Source organism: Calliphora vicina, chromosome 2, assembly GCF_958450345.1.
Source record: "Calliphora vicina chromosome 2, idCalVici1.1, whole genome shotgun sequence".
Classification (NCBI taxonomy): Eukaryota; Metazoa; Arthropoda; class Insecta; order Diptera; family Calliphoridae; genus Calliphora; species Calliphora vicina.
The window spans coordinates 118268674-118289839 of record NC_088781.1 but is presented as its reverse complement, the minus strand read 5'-3'; the positions used below and the strand labels follow the sequence as shown (position 1 = coordinate 118289839).

At 31.0% G+C, this 21166-nt stretch overlaps 1 protein-coding gene across 1 annotated transcript; it reads left to right on the top strand.

Moving 5' to 3' along the window:
- The first annotated feature begins 3086 nt into the window (after window positions 1–3086).
- Window positions 3087–19698, top strand: LOC135950324 (venom dipeptidyl peptidase 4). The gene is made up of 6 exons (XM_065499864.1): window positions 3087–3161; window positions 3428–3595; window positions 17279–17373; window positions 17441–18357; window positions 18426–19368; window positions 19434–19698. Exons 2-6 carry the CDS (start codon window positions 3430–3432, stop codon window positions 19545–19547), a joined length of 2235 nt encoding a protein of 744 aa, XP_065355936.1. The 5' UTR covers window positions 3087–3161; window positions 3428–3429; the 3' UTR covers window positions 19548–19698.
- The last annotated feature ends 1468 nt before the right edge of the window (window positions 19699–21166 follow it).

The window sequence follows — 21166 nt, the reverse complement described above, 5'->3', positions numbered from 1 at the left end:
CTACATGAATTAACCTTCTAGTTAACGGACAAAACTAGAAGGTTCCAATCCAAAGCTTTCGGCAGCTTTGTTGTTTATATAAGTAGCTTTGACACCGTGTTGTTGAAGAAAATAATAATTTTCATTAAATCGGTTATATTTGAATTTAATTTTGAAAATACAAGTTCAGGTACTAATAAACGTGAACCTGTTCGAACTTGTGTCTTGGAAATATCTAATAAATTCGCTTAGGCAATAATATTTCTGGAAATATAAATAAATATGAAGTTTCTTTAAATACAATTTCAATAGATTCCCAATCAATTCTAACGATAATCGAGATTCTGGTGTATTAACCCATCAAGAGTTTTGTTGTTGGCTTTGAAATTGTAAATACATATGTAAACAAAGAGAAAAAGAGAGTTGTTATTGATGATGAGAGAGAATTGATAAGAAATCAAACAATAAACATACATATGTAATCGTACAAAAAACCCAGCAGTTCTAGGGGACTCCCCGAACTAGTGATTTTACCTATCATTTAGGGTGACAACTAGTTACACAACTAGGTAAGTCACTAGTTATTCTTTTTTTTACCCTTTTTGATTACAATGAGAATGTCTGAGTTCTGAGCTGGTTCAAAATCAACGCATTGGATTCACATACCGGTTACATAGAGTCAGTCACATTACTACCTACCTTATTGGTTACTGGATCAGCTGCTTAACTAGTTATTTTAACATGTATGGGTGTTAATTCACCTCAAATGATCGTTGATATAGACAGTCCAAGCAATCGGTTGCTATTAAACCAACCTTCCTCCGACAACTCTCCAATAGATTACTTCTGATGGGTAAACTACTACTACTTTTTAAAGTGCAGTATAAAAAAATTAAAAGTAACTACACTATAGGTTACTTAGAGACACTAAAGTGACAATTGACTTCACTTTACTTAAGAAAAAAGAAAATAAACTGTATGAGAATTATATCAACGCAATTTGTAGGAATTACTCACAACGTTTAAAGTAACTACACGCTACTTAAGGGACAATTGTCGTTACACTAGAAGACCTGGGATGTATAAAATAACCAATTGACTTTTATTTGCACTACAAAGAGCTCATACTTGCCAAATTATCCAAATTGTATGAAATGGAGCCAGCCAAGTGATCAGACATTAGTGGTGATTACTACCTATAAGTGATACATTGACTACTTGCTTAACTGCTGGGTAAATACAAGAAAATATTGTAGATTTATGTTTGTGTGTAATTCAACACAAACACTAGTACGTATATACTATCTAACATGCACTTGAAATCTCCCAACAGATATGGTACTAAGTTACTTGGTACTTTTTGGGTTAAAGCGTACAAGATAATGGAAAACTCCCTTTTACTTTATTTAAATAAGAAACAATTGGAGATCTTCAGTAAATTTAGACATTATTTTGGATTAATGAAATCTTTCAAATATGGACAATAGAGATTTTGATTAGGTACTAAAAAAATGTACTAAATTGAAGTTTTTATTGAAAGGTGAAAAATGTGGTAGGTAGATAACACAGGCCAACAAAATCGAAAAAATTTTAGAGGCTTTTTAAACCACTACACAATTTTGATGTATTGTGGTTCCAGTAGTACAAATATGGTCCGAATTTTAAATTCTATGGAGAAGTTTTTTTTATTTTTTTTTGTTTTTTCTAAAATTGCGAATTTTTGTAGATGCTTCTCCACATAATTTATGATAACTCAAAAATGATTAGTCCGATATTACTGAAATAAACTTACAAAATTTACATAACCTTTAATCTGTTTATATATTGCGTTTTAATTGGCTGAGTAGTTTCGGTGGTACACTCAAAGTACACACTTGTACGCGCATACAATTTTCTGAAAATAAGCGAATTCACTTAATTTTGAATAAATTCGAAAATAATCAATCGATTTTTATGATCGATATCTCATTTTGTTCCTATTACATGTGGCTTTTCGATAATGCAATAAATCTGAACAATTTCTGCCGATTTTTATTTTTCATGATTTTTATAAAACAAAAAAAAAATAATTTTTCACATAAAAAATATATTTTTGCTTTAATTTGTTATTATAACTCCGAAACCACTGAGCCGATTGAAACGCAATATATATGTGAAAATTTGTAAATAGCATGGGGAAAATGTTTTCAAAATTCAATCAATCGTAAGAAGAACATTAACTACTCAATTTTATGTATATCCAAAAAAAAAGTAAAATTTTGTGAAAATGAGCGAATTCACTTAATTGTGAATAAATTAGAAAATAATTAATCGATTTTTATGATGGATATCTTATGTAGTTGTTATTATATTTGGGTTTGTGGCGAAACAATAAACCTGAACCATTTATGCCGTTTTCGATTTTTCATGAGTTTTTTAAAACAAAAAAAATTTGCTATTTTCACATAAAAATATATTTTTTGCTTCAATTTGTTATTATAACTCCGAAACTACTGAGCCGATTAAAACGCAATATATAAACAGATTAAAGGCTATGTAAATAGGAACATTTTTAAGTTAACTTCAATAATATCGGACTAACCCTTTTTGTGTTATCATAAGATATGTGAAGAAACATCTGAAAAATTCACAATTTTAGAAAAAAAAATTTTAAAAAAATCTATTCATAGAATTAAAAAATTTTACAATTTTTTTACTTAGGTAACCATGATTTATCAGATCTATATAGTGGTTAGTGAAGCCTTTTTATGCTGTTGACCTGTGTAACCTATCAATTTCAAAAAGTCATAAATATCGGTTAAATACTCGTGTTTTTAGAAGCTGCAAGCCCCGAAAATTTGTATTGAAATTATTTAATATTTTTGATATTCCAAGTTTGATAAATACTAGAGTCGCAGTTTGGATTATTCTTCAATTGGAACCATTTTAGGGTTAATCAAGAAAAAAAATCTTAAAAATTTAAAATTTCCTATTTGTTTACCCTGGTACATTTCCGACTTAAATTGTACCATACACATCAAATAGTACCAATATGCATTTAATTTTATTATCTCTAACGTGAAATACCCAAAGTTGAATGAAATTGTTTTGAATATCTAACACTCTGCGCTCACACTTGTACTCACTAGTTGCGTTAGTCTGTTAAGCAACGTCGTACTGTTAAGATCGTTTCTCTTCAGGCGGTACGTACCATTCAAATTGTTGTTGTTGATCGTTATAAATATCTTGTTTCTAAAACGGTTTCATTAGATTTGAAAATAATATGTTTTAAATTTAGTGTTACTAAACATAGAATATATTATTAACTAGTTTAAAAAAGAATAAGAAAAAAAACTAATTTAAAAAAATATATTCCCTAAAGCTTTAAATGTGATAATAGGTTAATTAATTAATTTATAAACAAATTGTTTACTATATTTTTGTATTTGTTTACTCTGCTCGTCTTTAGACATGCACTTCAATATAATTTTGGCATTTATTGCCATTTATGGTTTAAGTGTTTCACAAGCGGGTGTCGTTAAAACAAAAACTCATCAGCAAAAACAGCCCTGGAAATTAATAGAAGCAATTAGAGCAACTTCACAGATACGCGGCTTTAATGGGACTTGGATAACAGGTGGGTTGAGCTAAATTAATTAACAACAAATGTTTTTTTGACACAAATTTAAAAACAAATCTCTACATGAATTATTTTTATATTTAGAAATGTGTACATAGAGCTTGATAAAAAATTAATTATAATTTTAAGTTTCTGTTATTGTTTGTTTTTAAAATTTGTGTGTGTTTTTTTTTTTTAAATGCATAAAAAAGTGTTTTATTCAAGTCGGTTAAGGTCATCTAAAAGAAATCCAAGAGTCTTAAAATATTAATCATTTTAATTTAGGAATGTTTTTTAGTACTTAGGGGTTTTTTTTCTGAAAACAAATGTTTTACTCAACTGGTGTAAAAGCCATGCTTCTGGGAATTATTTACACATATAAATTACACTGAGCTACAAAATAATAAAAATGTAAAGCACTGCCAAGTAGTTTATAATGGTTTGCAGACCAGACAAATTACTTCACAATTTAGTTTAAAAATCTCAAGCTATAGACAAGTTTAATTATTTGTTGGCGTGTTCTCGAACTTGACGTATCCTAACGCTGAGACTTCAAACTGTTTTTGAAATTTGGAAAATAATGACTTAACCCTTTAAACCGCAAGAGTGTCTCAAGGCAGGCATTACAAAAAACCATTTATCTTCACCTTCGTGAGAAGGGTATATATAAGTTTGTCATTCCGTTTGTAATTTCTATATTTTTCATTTGCGACCTTATAAAGTCTATATATTCTAGATCCTTATAGATAGCGGAGTCGATTAAGCCATGTCTGTCTGTCTGTTGAAATCAATTTTCAGAAGACCCCAGATATCTTCTGGATTCAAATCTTCAATAATTCTGTCAGACATGCTTTTGAGAAGTTTGCTATTTAAAATCAGCAAAATCGGTCCACAAATGGCTGAGATATGAGGAAAAAACCAGGACAACGTCGATTTTTGACTTATATCTGGATTACTAAGTCATTAATAAAGACAATATATCTAATGATAGATATTTCAAAGACCTCTGCAATAACGTATATAAAACCCAATGCATATTTAACCAGGTGGCAGCGTAACGCCAGCTGACTATTATTTTTGCTCTACTCGTGTTTTGCCTTGTGAAATGTCAAAAGCTTGTTTACAAACATTTTTAAATTTGTTGTAAGATTAACCCTCCGACAGTTGAGGTTATACGAAGTACAAGGTCCACATGAACCTTTAGGGAATTTTGTATGAAAACGCATTTTTTAAACATTATTTTGTTTTGATTTGTTATTATTTACTAATTATACATGTATAATGAATGTTAGAAAAAAATTTTCTTTTATATGTATATAACATTATTAATTTTTTATGAGTTTTATATTAAAAAAGCCTAAAAACCTATTGTTGAAATTTCAGTACAAGTACCTTTTCACACGTTCCGTACTAAACACATTTAAATCTCAATAGAAACTAAACTATTGGTCGGATCGCTTTGATTTTTTTTAAACGATTCTAGATAAAATTTCCTTGGAATACATGTGGGGTGCGGGTATACTTCCCATTGACCATCAAGGAGTAATTTCAGTTTGAAAATGAAAAAGGTCCCCAGGGACCTTTTCACCCGCCGGAGGGTTAAAAAGATGACTATTGTTCTTGTATTGTTGTAGTTACGCTGCCACCTTGTTAATACAACTTGTATAAAACCATAGTAAGTTGGACCTATCTGATCTTTTTTTTCACCAAAAGTTTTTTTTCGCAAAATATTAAAAAAAAAATTTAAAAAACAGAATAAAAAATTTAAATTTTAAAAAGACAATTGAAAATGAAAAAAACTGAAAAAAAAATAAATTTTGTTTACCTAAAAATATTAAAAAATTTTATTTTGAAGTATAATTTGGTGAAGGGTATATAAGATTCTTACTTGTTCTTTTTTAAATTTAACTGTGACTTTAGCTACAGATTTGTTAACATTTCTCTCGAAAGTCGAAATGCATTCTGACTTTTATCTTTTTTTCTGTCAGCTGTTTTGTGAGTGATGTCATCATAATTTTTGTGCATGAAATTTTTGTGAGTTATTATTAGTTCTTTTTTATAAGATTTTCAATAAAATTGTATCATGATTATTGTTTTTTACACCTAAACCGTCAACAATGCCCTGAGGCACTCTTCAACTTTTTGCTCCTGGTTCCTAAACTTAATTTGCAAATTAGTTTCTGATGGCTGTTCTGAGTTTATTGGGTCATAATTACCCTAAAGTCAAGCAAAACTTCCCGCATGTGCCGCTTTGTTGGCACAACATTCGACATTTTCTCAATCATTATCCTATCAGTTTAATGCCGCAAAAGTGGTATTTTTTTGGCAAAAAGTATATTTTTTACAGGTTTTTTTTTAGAAATCTAATGATGCAATTCTATAGAGAAATGTTTCATTAGTAGAAAAGCATAATTTGTTTTCGAAAAAAATAAAATTTTGTATAAAAAAGAGTGTGGTAAAGTTATCTAAATATCAAAAGCAATGAAAACTGATGAACATTTTACTACATTTCAATTGTTTATACAATAAATATGGTTCAACTACCAATAGTTTTAGAGCATTTTTACTAAAATATAGTATTTTGAATTTAATAGGAAAGAAAAAATATTTAAATTGCATATATAGTTTAAGAGATCTAAGCAAATCAAAATGGCTCCAAAAAAATTTAGCATTTGCAGTTTTCATTAGAAAAAAAATAAGTTAGCTCGGTCTACCTCCATGTTTGGATTATTTTCTTTTTGCGATCGCTGAACAAACTTATAAATTTTGTGATAAAACTCACGTATTTTTAATGAATATTTACAATAAATTGCAATAAAAGGTTTACAATAAAAGGATTTGCATACTTTTAGGCTTTTACTTTTTATATGGGGGATAGGAGCATAATTGCTTATGAAACTTAACAGATAGATTTGGGTTTATATAAATATTGTTTATGTCAAATTTCATCACGATACTATTATTTTTATGTGAGTTTTGAACGATAAAACTATGTGGACTAGGTTCAAATATGGATCGATTTTCTTCATACTTTTTAGTATGATATCTAGGCACTTGGAACTAACATATGTAAAATTTAAATAAGATCGCTGCATTATTTAAGAATTTATGACTGATACAATGTTATTTTGGAAGGACCCTTGTATGGGAGGTACCCCTAGGGACTATCCGATATGAATCATTTTTAATATTTAGCTTTTCTATATGAAACTAGCCAAGTGTACCAAATTTTATTATCATAGGAGCACTCCTTCTACTTTTTGCAAAAAAATGTATGAACCCATACCACTGTGTGCCGTATCGCTGTAGTACAGTGTTATTATTACTATAAAATGTTATCGTATAAAGAAGTTATTGAATTTTTTTCCTAACATTATTTACGGTCTAATTGTAGTATATAGAATGAAATTTTAAAATCTAATAACGAGTTACTGTAGGGTAGGTAGCAAAAAAAAAGGTAATAAATATAGTAAATCTCTTATTACGACATCTACTTATACTTTCTTCAAATGTCAATTCCCCTTCTGAATTGATTTAAACAGATTTTCAAGTGTTAACTAATTTTCTTTTAACTCTTTCACGTCTTGAGATAAGAGGTAGAAAATAAAATAGATTTCTAATGAGAAAAAAAAATAAATGTGAAAGATTTTAATGGAATTGTTATTCCCTGATTTATAAAATAAACCATAAACATTTTGTAAATTGAATTAGGGACAATGAGGGCAGAATCAAAATATTTTAGAACTAAATCTTTCATTTCTAATAGGCTATTCAAATGTAAAAGCATTTTTACATAGTTATAGCAGAGGAGTAACCGAGGACCGCACATATACATCAGAAACGGCTCTATGAGGTCTTAACACATTGACTGCCACGTCGGACATATATATGTGACACTGCACTATGCGGTTTACGCCACGTCGGACACATATGTCCGACACGACTATTATTCTCTCTAGCCATGTCAGACAATAGTGCTGGATTTTAAGAATTTTTTCGATGTTGTCTGGAAGTTCCCCATCACATTCTCTATCACTTTCTGAACTTGTACTGAGTATTTTTTCTAATTCAGTATCCCATAAAAAAATCCTTTTCGCCATTTCGTAAGACCCTCTTATTTATAAAAAAAATCTGTTTCTAAGCAGTAAATATTACTGATAGTAGACTATTGACGTTTTCGAAGAGATTACACAAAGAAAATGCTTTGGCCCCCAGCATCTTATTTGCTGAAAGTGTCTTGGCAGTCAATGTGTTAAAGTAGGGCACCTAAGATATTTTCGTCCAATTTTAAATGTAAAAGCATTTTTACATAGTTATAGCAGAGGAGTAACCGAGGACCGCACATATACATCAGAAACGGCTCTATGAGGTCTTAAAGTAGGGCACCGACTCTTGTATACCCACAATCAATATGGGGTCTTGAATAAGTTATGGTTCGAACTCTACAGAATTTAACAGAGTGATTAATTTCTTAAAACTTCAAATGACTTATGTCGAAATTTATGTTAATATCATTATATTCGTATATAAATTATTTTTTGACAATAAAATATTTTTCTGATATAGGGGATCTATGCGGGGTAGGATCAATTATGGACCGATGCTCACAAAAGTTGGTAGAAAAATTTAGGTTGATATAAAACTTTACACTGTCCAACAAAATTCTGAAAGGACATGTTGAGTAGATAATTTTTTTTTTACAGTGGATCAACTTTTTTATTTATAATCGAAGTTTGCATTATACTAACTGAAAAAAAGCTGTTAGTTAATGTCTGAGAGAATTCTTATTATCAGAGTTATATTGTGGAATTTTATAGGGATTATTTTTGTGGAAGATCTTAACCCTCTATCTCCATTCTTTAGGGGTCAATTTGACACTTATTTTGAGAATATCAAGAAAAAGTCTTTTCAAAAAGGACATTTAAGGATTAAAATATTCTACGAACATTTATGATAGAAAATTTCATTAAATTTCAGTATAGAGATCCTATAATTCATTTTTGTGGAATAAAATTATAGTCCAGCTGGTCTGAATTTTTTTTACAGTGGTTCAAAGTTTTTATTTTTTGATCGAAGGGTGCTTTATAATAACTGAAAAAAAATTTTAAGTTAATGTCTGAGAGAATTCTTATTATCAGAGTTATATGGTGGAATTTTATGGGGATAATTTTTGTTGAAGATCTTAACCCTCTATCTCCACTCTTTAGGGGTCAATTTGACACTTATTTTGAGAATATAAAAAAGTCCTTTCAAAAAAGACATTTAAGGATTAAAATATTCTACGAACATTTTGACAGAAAATTTCACTAAATATCAGTATAGAGATATCATAATTCATTTCTGTGGAATAAACTTATAGTCCAGCTGGTCTGAATTTGTTTTACAGTGGTTCAAAGTTTTTATTTTTTGATCGAAGGGTGCATTATACTAACTGAACAAAAGTGTTGTAAGTTAATGTCTGAGAGAATTCTTATTATCAGAGTTATATTGTGGAATTTTATGGGGATCATTTTTGTGGAAAATCTTAACCCTCTATTTCCACTCTTTAGGGGTCAATTTGACACTTATTTTGAGAATACCAGAAAAGTCCTTCCATAAAGGACATTTAAGGATTAAAATATTCTACGAAAATGTTTGATGGAAAATTTCAGTGAGGGTCACCAAAGATACCAAAGTTGTAAATAAAGTTCTTTATATTTAATTAACAAAAAAAAATACGGGAGCTTGCGTCTCACATTTTTTAAAAAAATCGCCAAAAATCTATTTATGATCCGAATGAGCTGATATTTAAATTATGAATAGTCCTTGAGAAGATCTACAAAAAACATATATACATATGTAGGTTATCACTTTTAGGTCAAGAGTTATTTAGGTTTATTGATTTATTTTTTGATTTTTAATTATTTTGATCGATCTCTTTTTAGTTTTTTAGATATGTAGGGCCTACGGAGGGTCGAAGTTTCTTAAAAGGCTCAATAAAAATGTTAGCATATTTAAACAAAAGTTTCGCGTTAAAAACGGGTTGCTCGTATTGAATATTTTTATTTTCCCAAAAAAAAATTTCCAAAACTTATTTTGGGAAAATAATATTCTTTAGTTGTGATCACTGATCACTTTTTAATTACCAATAACAATAATAATCACTGATCATTTATTAAAAAAATAAGGTAATTTTTTTAAACAAAGGATTAAGTATTGCACCTTTTTCAAACACAATCAGTATTTGCGATCACTGACTCATCAAAAATAGCATAGTAAGTAAGTTTTTTTTTTGGAAAAATTTTAATTTTTTTTGTGATCAGTGATCACTCATGTTCTTCTTGCCGACAAAGTTAGCTGAACTTTCTCTTCAAATCAAATGCCCTAATAGCTCTTCAAATGTGTTTTCCATTAAGTAACAATGTCATTGTTGTTTTTCTAACATTTCTTTTCAGCTAATTTTCCGACTTGAACAAACTCAATTTCTTCTTGTAAATGAAGATGTGGAAGTACATCTTAAAAACTAATTGTAGTCATATCTAAACATTATATTGTTTAAATCTTAACTAGAGCATGAAATTGTCATAAGAAAATAAAATAGAAAAGTTTTTTCTAAACATTATATAAAAGACACACTTTTCCAAAAACTACTTAATTGACGTAAAACTTAAATAACTTTGTTAAACTAATAAATAATTTTGATATTTTAACGATAACATACAGTACATACATGAATTTCCAATGATTAATATACATCCTTAATATTAATAATCTTATCTTAACGATATGCTATTATTTTGACAGCTATTTGAGTGACTATATACTAAAGTTTATAGATTTAATAGCTTTACTTTTGCTATTGAATTACTAACTTTAGTTAGATTAGATTTTAAGTTTTATTGAAAACCTATTTCCAGATAAGATCTCTTAATAAATTAAAAAAAAAAAACATACAAAGTATGTATTAATGAATCTTATCTAAAGTTGTATAAGAAAAATAGGAAATTCTTTAGAAAGTTATATAGATTTTGTATTTAATAAATCAAATATTTAGTTTCAAATGAAATAAATGATAAACAAGTAAGAGATCTATATTCGGCTGTACCGAATCTTATATACCCTTCACCAAATTATACTTTAAAATACAAATTTTAAATATTTTTAGGTAAACAAAATTTATTTTATTTTTCCAAAGTTGTTTTTTTTTAATTTTTTGGAAAAAAATTTTTTCTAATTGTTTTTTTTTAAATTTTAAAAAATATTTTTTCCGATTTTGACCCATTGTAGGTCCAACTTACTATGGTCTTATATACGTCGTTGCAAAGGTCTTTGAAATATCTATCATTAGATATTCATATTGTCTATATTAATGACTTAGTAATCCAGATATAGGTAAAAAATCGAGCTTGTCCTGGTTTTTTCCTCATATCTCAGTCATTTGTGGACCGATTTTGCTGATTTTAAATAGCAAACTTCTCGAAAGCATGTCTGACAGTATTATTGAAGATTTGGATCCCGAAGATATCTGGGGTCTTCAGAAAATTGATTTCAACAGACAGACGGACATGACTAAGTCGAATCCGATATCTATAAGGATCCAGAATATATATACTTTATAGGGTCGGAAAAACTCACCTTCGTGAGAAGGGTATATAAAGGTATAAAAACGAATTTTTCTACACCGATCGGACTGATCGCAATATAATAATAAATTTGTAAATTAAAAACTACATTTCTTTTTAAACTTCACTTTAACTGGTAGTTAATACTAACCTCAGCTCTATATATTTAAAATTTGCACACCTTATAATTGTACAATATTTGTGTAAGCATTAACTTGGTGTTAAATTAAGTAAATTTTTTAACAATTAAAGCCTGTAGTTAGTCCTTACGAAACCATCCTTTCGGCAGTTCCCTGTCCCAACCGCAGTACAGTTACTAACTAGTTTTTGTTCTCCCTTAGCCCCATTGTCACTCGTATAATATTGTACCGATGTTTTTAAGTTATTATACGATAGCAAACCGACTTAGTTCTAACCGATATTAATTTACTATCGAATTATATACTGCTCTAGTTTATTGAATATCATGCGTAAACCATTTTTAGGGTTGAGGAGTTTTATGTTTCTGTTGAATAATAAATCTATTTTAGATGAGTGATCAGTGATCGCAAATAAATATTCAGTCCAATTATGAATAAAAATTCCCCGGGAGTTTTTCCATTTTTCAAATTCAATGGGAAAACACTCACGGGGAATTTTTTATTTATAATTGGGCTGATTGTTTTTCAAAAAGACGCAATATTTAATTCATTGTTTAATAAAATTACAGCTGTCACAAATTGATTTTATTTTTATAAAATTAAAATAAATGATCATTGATCAGAAATAGAATATCTCATTGATACCATTTTCTAATGAAAAATATAAGTGATCTAATCATAAATACAGATTGTTTTTTGATAATAAGTAGCGCAATATTTAAGCATTTTTAATCAAACTACAACCATCATAAATTGATCTTAAAGTTTTTCTTAAATAAATGATCAGTGCTCACAAATTTTCGAAAAAAAAAATACAGTTTTTTTTTGCATTTTTATACCCTTCGCCATGAGTGGCAAGGGTATATATAAGTTTGTCATTCCGTTTGTAATTTCTACATTTTTCATTTTCCACCCCACAAAGTATATATATTCTGGATCGTTATAGAGAGCGAAGTCGATCTGTCTGTATGTTGAAATCTACTTTCCGTAGCCCCCAAATAACTAACATACACGATTCATACATCAATATATCGGGAATTCTTCCGGCACGGTTGCTATGTATAATCGACAAAATCGGCCCACAAATGGCTGAGATATAAGTAAAAACCCAGGACAACCTCGATTTTTGACCTATTTTTGATCTATATCTGGATTACTAATGATAGATATTTCAAAGTCCATTGCATCGATGTATATAAGGCTATAGTAAGTTGGACCTACAATGGGTCAAAAACGGAAAATAAATATTTTTCCAAAAATTTTTTTTTTTAAATTTAAAAAAAAAAAACAAAAAAAAAAAATTTAAAATTATTTAAAAAAAAATATTTTTAAGTATAATTTGGTGAAGGGTATATAAGATTCGGCACAGCCGAAAAAAGCTCTCTTAGTTGTTTTAAACAAATTGCAACCATCACAAATTGATCTTATTTTGTATAAAAAAAATCAGTTAAGGCGTTAAAATGATCATTGATCATAAATATAGATTGCTTTTGAAGCATTTGCAATATTTATACCCTACACCACCATAGTGGGGAGGGTATTATGCGTTTGTGCAGATGTTTGTAACGCCCAAAAATATTAGTCTAACACCCACCTTAAAGTATACCGATCGACTTAGAATCACTTTCTGAGTCGATTAAACGATGTCCGTCCGTCCGTCTGGTTGGCTGGCTGGCTGGCTGTCCATGTAAACCTTGTGCGCAGAGTACAGGTCGCAATTTTGAAGATATTTCGATCAAATTTGGTGCATATTACTTTTTCGGCCCAAGGACCAAGCCTATTGAAACTGGCTGAAATCGGTCCATTATTTCACCTAGCCCCCATACAAATGTCCCCTCGAAATTGGACTTTATCGGTCATAAACGTTTAATTTATCTATGTATCTACACAAATTTCGTTCCAAATAAGTTTTATATATACAAAATTCATGTCACCAAATTTTGTTACGATCGGTCCATAATTTTTTTTATTTTATTTATTTAATTATTATTTTCAACAACCTAGCTTATTGGCCATAATCGGTTACAAATTTCTACTTAATAATTAGTCATAGCTCCCATATAGACCCGCTTCCGAAAATCACTTTAACGTGCATAAATCGCTTAAAAATGTTGGTATACACACAAAATTCAACATAGTTAACTTTAATATAGACATAAATCACACGACCTAATTTTATGGTGATCGGTCCATAATTGGTCATAGCTCCCATATAAGGCCCACTTCCGAAAATCACTCAAAAATGTAAATTATTGATACAGTACGGGCTCGATTTGCGCAACCGAAAGGAAATCGAGGTTGTTGCGATATTCGAAATGTTGCAATAAGCAACCACTATATACGCTATTATTTTTATACCCTTCAGCTTCGTGAGAAGGGTATATATAAGTTTGTCATTCCGTTTGTAATTTCTACATTTTTCATTTCCGACCCTATAAAGTATATATATTCTGGATCCTTATAGATAGCGGAGTCGATTAAGCCATGTCCGTCTGTCTGTCTGTCTGTCTGTCTGTCTGTCTGTCTGTCTGTCTGTCTGTCTGTCTGTCCGTCTGTCTGTCTGTCTGTCTGTTGAAATCAATTTTCTGAAGGCCCCAGATATCTCCGGGATCCAAATCTTCAACAATTCTGTCAGACATACTTTCGAGAATTTTGCTATTTAAAATCAGCAAAATCCGTCCATAAATAACGGAGATATGAGCAAAAATCCGAGACAACCTCTGAAAATTTCATCAAAAAACACAATGTATTGCATGCTTTGACAAAAAAACAACAAAACGTATGCTTGGGTGTGCAAGCTTTGTGTATTTGTTTTTTTTTTGTTTCTTTTGGCGTTGTTGTTGTTTTTTATACAACTAAACGTTTGTTTGGTTGTGTGTTCGTTTTTTTGACAAAAAATCAACAAATCGTATGTTTTAATGTGCATGCTTTGCGTATTTTGTTTCTTTTGGCGTTGTTGTTGTTTTTTATACAATTAAACGTATGTTTGGATGTGTGTTGGTTTCATTGCCTTGCGTATTTTGTTTTTCTTTTGGTGTTTTGTTTCGTTTGGCGTTGTTGTTGTTTTTTGTGTTCTTGATAAATTTAGGATGCTGTACGCTGAAAGTGGGCAATGTACATACATATATACTAATTATAAAAAATAATAATGCATCCACAACAAAGGTGAAGGGTATATAAGATTCGGCATAGCCGAATATAGCACTCTTACTTGTTTATTCTTTTTTTAACCAAAACATGCAATTTAATTAACAAAAAGTAATTAATTCATTTATTAAACAAAACAAAGTAAAAACAAGTAAGAAAGTAGGGTCGGTCAAGCCCGACCATATAATACCCTACACCAAGTAAATGAGTAAAAATATTTTTCTTTTAAAATATCAATAATTTATATTTTTGAGTGATTTTCGGAAGTGGGCCTTATATGGGAGCTATGACCAATTATGGACCGATCACCATAAAATTAGGTCGTGTTATTTATGTCTATATTAAAGTTAACTATGTTGAATTTTGTGTGTATACCAACATTTTTAAGCGATTTATGCACGCTAAAGTGATTTTCGGAAGCGGGTCTATGTGGGAGCTATGACTAATTATGGACCGATCGTAACAAAATTTGGTGACATGAATTTTGTATATATAAAACTTATTTGGAGCGAAATTTGTGTAGATACATAGATAAATTAAACTTTTATGACCGATAAAGTCCAATTTCGAGGGGACATTTGTATGGGGGCTAGGTGAAATAATGGACCGATTTCAGCCAGTTTCAATAGGCTTCGTCCTTGGGCCGAAAAAGTAATATGTACCAAATTTGATCGAAATATCTTCAAAATTGCGACCTGTACTCTGCGCACAAGGTTTACATGGACAGCCAGCCAGCCAACCAGACGGACGGACGGACGGACGGACGGACGGACATCGTTTAATCGACTTAGAAAGTGATTCTAAGTCGATCGGTATACTTTAAGGTGGGTGTTAGACTAATATTTTTGGGCGTTACAAACATCTGCACAAACGCATAATACCCTCCCCACTATGGTGGTGTACGGTATAATAAATGGTGTAAATAAATATATGTACTCGAATAAATAAAAAAGTATTTGAATAAAAAATAACTGTGAATAACAGCCAAAATTCTTTATGAGAGCAGTGTCGTCGTGAAAGTATTTTTTAGGTGCCTATGATTTGGCAAATAGTTTTGAATTACGCTTCTGATTAAAAAAACAACCAGAATAAATAGTGAAGAGAATAGAATAACTTCTGAATAATATTAGATATGAAAAAAAATTAAGTTGCACTTATCGCGTCTGTTTTTTGAAAAAAGTTGCAGTTATAAAGACTCTAATGTTAAAAATAGGCTGTTGCGCTAATCGGTCAGTTGCAATAATAGGTAGTTGCACAAATCGAGCCCGTACTGTATTTTAAAAGAAAAATATTTTTACTCATTTACTTGGTGTAGGGTATTATATGGTCGGGCTTGACCGACCATACTTTCTTACTTGTTTTAATTTATTAATTGTTGTTGGACCTACAATGGGTCAAAATCGGGAAAAATATTTTTTAACCCGAATTTTTTTTTGTAACGCACAAAAATATTAGTCTAACACCCACCTTAAAGTATACCGATCGACTTAGAATCACTTTCTGAGTCGATTAAACGATGTCCGTCCGTCCGTCCGTCTGGTCGGCTGGCTGGCTGGCTGTCCATGTAAACCTTGTGCGCAGAGTACAGGTCGCAATTTTGAAGATATTTCGATGAAATTTGGTACACATTACTTTTTCGGCTCAAGGACCAAGCCTATTGAAACTGGCTGAAATCGGTCCATTATTTCACCTAGCCCCCATACAAATGTCCTCTCGAAATTGGACTTTATCGGCCATAAATGTTAAATTTATATATGTATCTAAAAAAATTTCGCTCCAAATAAGTTTCATATATACAAAACATATGGATTACGAGTCAAAAGAACTGTTCATCTTTTGAGGCCAAGAGCTAATGAAGCCAATTTCCGATACTCTGTTCCAAAGAGAGCGTCCTGCATCGATCGAATTAAATAGTAGTCGGACTGGGAATGGTCTGGACTATAAGGTGGGTAAGGCAAAACTTCCCAAAAACTTGATTCTAAATACTTTTTAACTGGTCTGTATTGCAACATGTAGTCGAGCCTTGTCATGATGGAATATTACAGTTTCATGTCTGGCCACATATCTGGGCTTTTTTTGGTCAACTCTCGTTTCAAACGAATCAGGGGCATTGGGTATAGATTCCCTGTAATGGTCTGGCCAGATTTCAGCAGCTCATAATAGATTGGACCATTTTGACCCCTCGAAATACAGAGCATTACCTTAGCACCAAGGATATTTGGCTTTGGTGTCAATTCGTCTGGTTGGCCGGGCTTCACATACAATATCTTGCAATTCGGTAATGGATCCATTTTTCATCACAAGTAATAATTCGGTGAAAGTCGATTAAGCCATGTCCGTTGAAATCAACTTTCCGAAGCCCCCAAATAACTTACATACACGATTCATACATCAAATCTCGGTTGCTATTTAAAATCGAGAAAAACGGTCCACAAGATATAAGGAAAAAACCAGGACAACCTCGATTTTTGACCTACATATTAAAAAAAATATAATAAAATATTTGTTAACCCGAATTTTTTATTAAAAAAAAATTGAAAAAACAAAAAAAAAAAAAATTTTAAAAAATTATTCAAATTTTTTTTTTCCAAAAAATTTTGTTTACCTAAAAATATTAAAAAAAATAATTTTGAAGTATAATTTGGTGAATGGTAAGATAAGATTCGGCACAGCCGATTATAACTCTCTTACTTGTTCAAATTAAAGAAGTAAAACAAAACTTCCAAAATCGCAGATTAAGCTAATTTTTTGCAAAAATATATTTGTTACTTTACCGAACTAAAACTTATTTTATCTTCCTTTCTTTATTTCAGATGATGAATTTTATTACACCTCCACCGATAGATCAATTCACAAATTTAATGCTGCCAACAGCAGTGACTCGATCTTTGTTACCTCCGATTTTTTGGTAAGTTTAGTATTTGAATTTTCCTAAAAAAACCTGAAACATAAACCCATCTTTACTCTTTTCATAGAATATTTACAATCACAGTAGTTCCTTTAAATTATCGCCCGACAACACCAAGATTCTAGTACGTTATGATGTTGAGGAGGTCTTCAGACATTCTTTCATTGCCAAATACGATGTATTCGATATAGCCACCCAGAGGTCTATACATATACATAATGGTGAAAAATTGCAATTTTGTGCTTGGTCCCCCATTAAGGATCGTTTGGCCTATGTCTACAATAACAATGTTTTTATTCACTTTGGAGAAAATTTGGAAGTACAAATTACATCGGATGGTATTGATGGTGTTTTCTATAATGGCATACCCGATTGGGTTTACGAGGAGGAGGTTTTGAGCAGTGGTTCTGCCATGTGGTGGTCAGATGATGGCAATTATTTGGCTGTGGGTGTTTTCAATGACACCAATGTGGAAACCTTTAAATATTTCCTTTATGGTGAGGCAAACGATCCAGAGTATCAATATCCCAAAGAGGTGGATTTGAAATATCCCAAACCTGGCACCAATAATCCGGTGGTGGCCTTAAGAGTTTTCGATTTGAGCATTGATCCCAGCTATGTGACAATTAGGGCTCCCGTGCAGGTGGTGAGCGAGGATCATATTTTACAAAGTGTAGCCTGGACTAGTGATCGCAAGTTATTGATCACCTGGTTGAATAGACGTCAAAATATTGCCAGTCTACAGTTGTGCAGCGTGTCGGGTGGATGTGAGGAGGTGAAACGTATTGAAGAGCCTAAAGGCTGGGTTACCATTGGCAATCCCATATGCTTGAAGCAAAGTGAAAATTGTCTATTTAGCTACTGGATTGATAATTGGTATCAAGTTTGGAATTTAGATTTGAAAACGGGACAAAATAAGTGGAATTCTTTGGGAGAGTTCACGGTGTTGAAGGTATATGGTTATGATGAGAGCAATGATAAAATGTAAGTGCTTATATACTCAATGTCTGAATTTGATATTTAATATTTTTGCTCACCCTTCTCTTTAACAGTTACTACCAGGCCACCTTAAGTTCCGATCCCTCCATTTATCATGTCTTTAGTAATAAAGATTGCTTAACCTGTAACTTGACTGATGTGGATGGTGAGAAATGTCTTTCGGCTTCTGCCTCCTTCAGTAAAAGCTTTTCCTACTACACTGTTTCCTGCAGTGGACCCAATCCCAGTTTCACGAAAATTTTCGCCACTAAAACCAATACCGAAGTGAAGAACTGGGAAGCTAATAGCGCCTTCCGCGCCATGCTATCCACAAAACTTAGACCAACAACTGATTTTATGAAAGTTCCTTTGGCTGATGGTACCTGGGGTATAGCCAAGCTGCAATTTCCTCCCAACTTGGATGTCAACAAAAAATATCCCATGATTATCTATGTCTATGGTGGTCCAAATTCGGTGAGAGTTACCAATAGTTTTGGTGTGGGCTTTGATGCCTACATGACCACCAATCGTCAGGTTATCTATGTGCAAATTGATGGCCGTGGTACGGGTAACAAGGGCAAGGATTTATTGTTTTCGGTCAACAATCATTTGGGTGAATTTGAGGTAGAAGATCAAATTCATGTCACAAAATATTTACAAAACAAATTCGACTTTGTGGACAAAGATCGTTGTGGTATTTGGGGTTGGAGTTATGGTGGTTATATGACCGCCCGCACCTTGGCCAATGATACCGAAAGAGTTTTCCAATGTGGCATTTCAGTGGCTCCAGTAACATCCTGGTTATACTATGACACCATCTATACCGAACGTTATATGGGTTTGCCTTCAGAGAATTCAGAAAAATATTTGGATACCAGTGTCTTGCTGCAAGTGGAAAATTTCCGTAATCATGATTTCATGCTGATTCACGGTTCGGGTGATGATAATGTCCACTACCAACAGTCCTTGATGCTGGCCAAGGTTTTGCAAGCCAACGATATTTTGTTTGAGGAAATGGTTAGTATTTCCCTTTATATATCTATTTCTCAGATATATTAACTATGTTTTTGTTTATTTTCCAGACTTACACCGATGAAAACCATTCCATTGGCAATTTCTTGCCTCATTTGTACAACACTATGGATCATTTCTGGATTAATTGCTTAAATTTGGATGTTGAGGAGGAGGAAGACTAATTTAAGTTTTTAAGTTTTAGTCTTATTTTTGATAAATATTTATAGTATTTCCTATTTTCCTTGAAATGTTTATACAATTTTACACTTAATTATTTAAATTTTTAATTATAATTTAATGCTAAAGTAAAGATGATATTTTGTAAAGTAAAAATCTATAAAGAATTTATTTTTGTGCAGACGAACCCAAACATAGGTCATTTAAGAATAGATAACATTAATATAAAATCGTTTTAAAATTTGGCAGATTGTATTGTTAGGATTTGTTTGAGGTTTATAAACTTTTTATCTGTGACGTACCCATAGGGTCTAGCATAGAGATGCATTTGTTTCTTTCTGTCAATCATATAGACATGACTATTTGCATTTTATTTATTAAGAACTTCCCAAAAATCTCAATATTTCCATTGCAATAGCAAGTATTCTCTGGTAATTTCTCTCTTCTATCAACAATTAGAGTGACAACAGAATAAACTGTTTCTTTCTCTTGTCAAAAATTCATACAGACTCAATCGAGAGCTAGATTGACAACAAAATAATTTGATTAATAAAAGCTGTTAGTCAGAGTACTGAGAGAGTGACATGACAATTTTTTAGCAAAGCATTTTCTAATATGTTCGGAAGAAATGATCTTCCTGTAAGAAAGCAAAAACTAATTGCAGATTTTTCGTATTGTTTCTGTTAAAGTCACTGTTTTGCAAATATATATTTAACCCAAAAAAATACAATAAACCTGGCCACCTCTACAAAAAACCCTGACCTTATACAAGAGCCTTAAATAAGCGACAAAAGATTTATGCAAACAAAATTTCAATAATAAAGAAAAGGCAAAGTAAAACAAAACAATAAGAAAACAATTCATTTCAATAACACAGAAACACTAAAAGTTGATTTGCAATAAAACTAGGATTAAAGGCATAAATAAATAAAGAGAAAAAGAAAAAAATCTATATCAACAACAAAAGTAAATCATTTGAATTTGCAACATCAAGATTTACACAATCACAAGATGGCCAAAAGAAACAATGAAAGAACAATATTTAAGCCAAAAGACCAATATATAACCAAATAAAGAAAAAACAAAAACTATTACAAGACGGTTTGTTATAAATCGTACATCATATAACAGCTATAAATATGTCGAGAGGCTGTAGAAATCCTTAAACTTGACTTATGTGTGTTTCAACGGACAAGGACATTTATTTCTTTTATTTGTTTAAGTAATAAAACTTTTTATTGTTTATTGGAAAAATACAAGAAAATCTACTTGTAGGATTTAAAATAGAATTGCTCTAACAAGTGTTTATTGTTCACTGAGTACTGTGCTTGGTGTCACCAACTATTGTTGCCAACATGTAGGGGATGTAGTAGGTTTTGAGGATTTGTTGTGAATTTTGTTATCAATCAGGGATATGTTTACTGCACACAGAAAAAGGATTGGTTGGAAAACGGTTGCAACTATGAAAATTTAGTAGAATAAATCAATATTGTGTTGTAGTCATTGAAAATTTATAAATTCAACAGATTATCTTTATTTATAAGTGAAAAATCATATTTATATTAGAATTGAGGTTCCTATAACTGTATTATTAGTTAGCATAATCAATTTGCGTCTGGTAAAC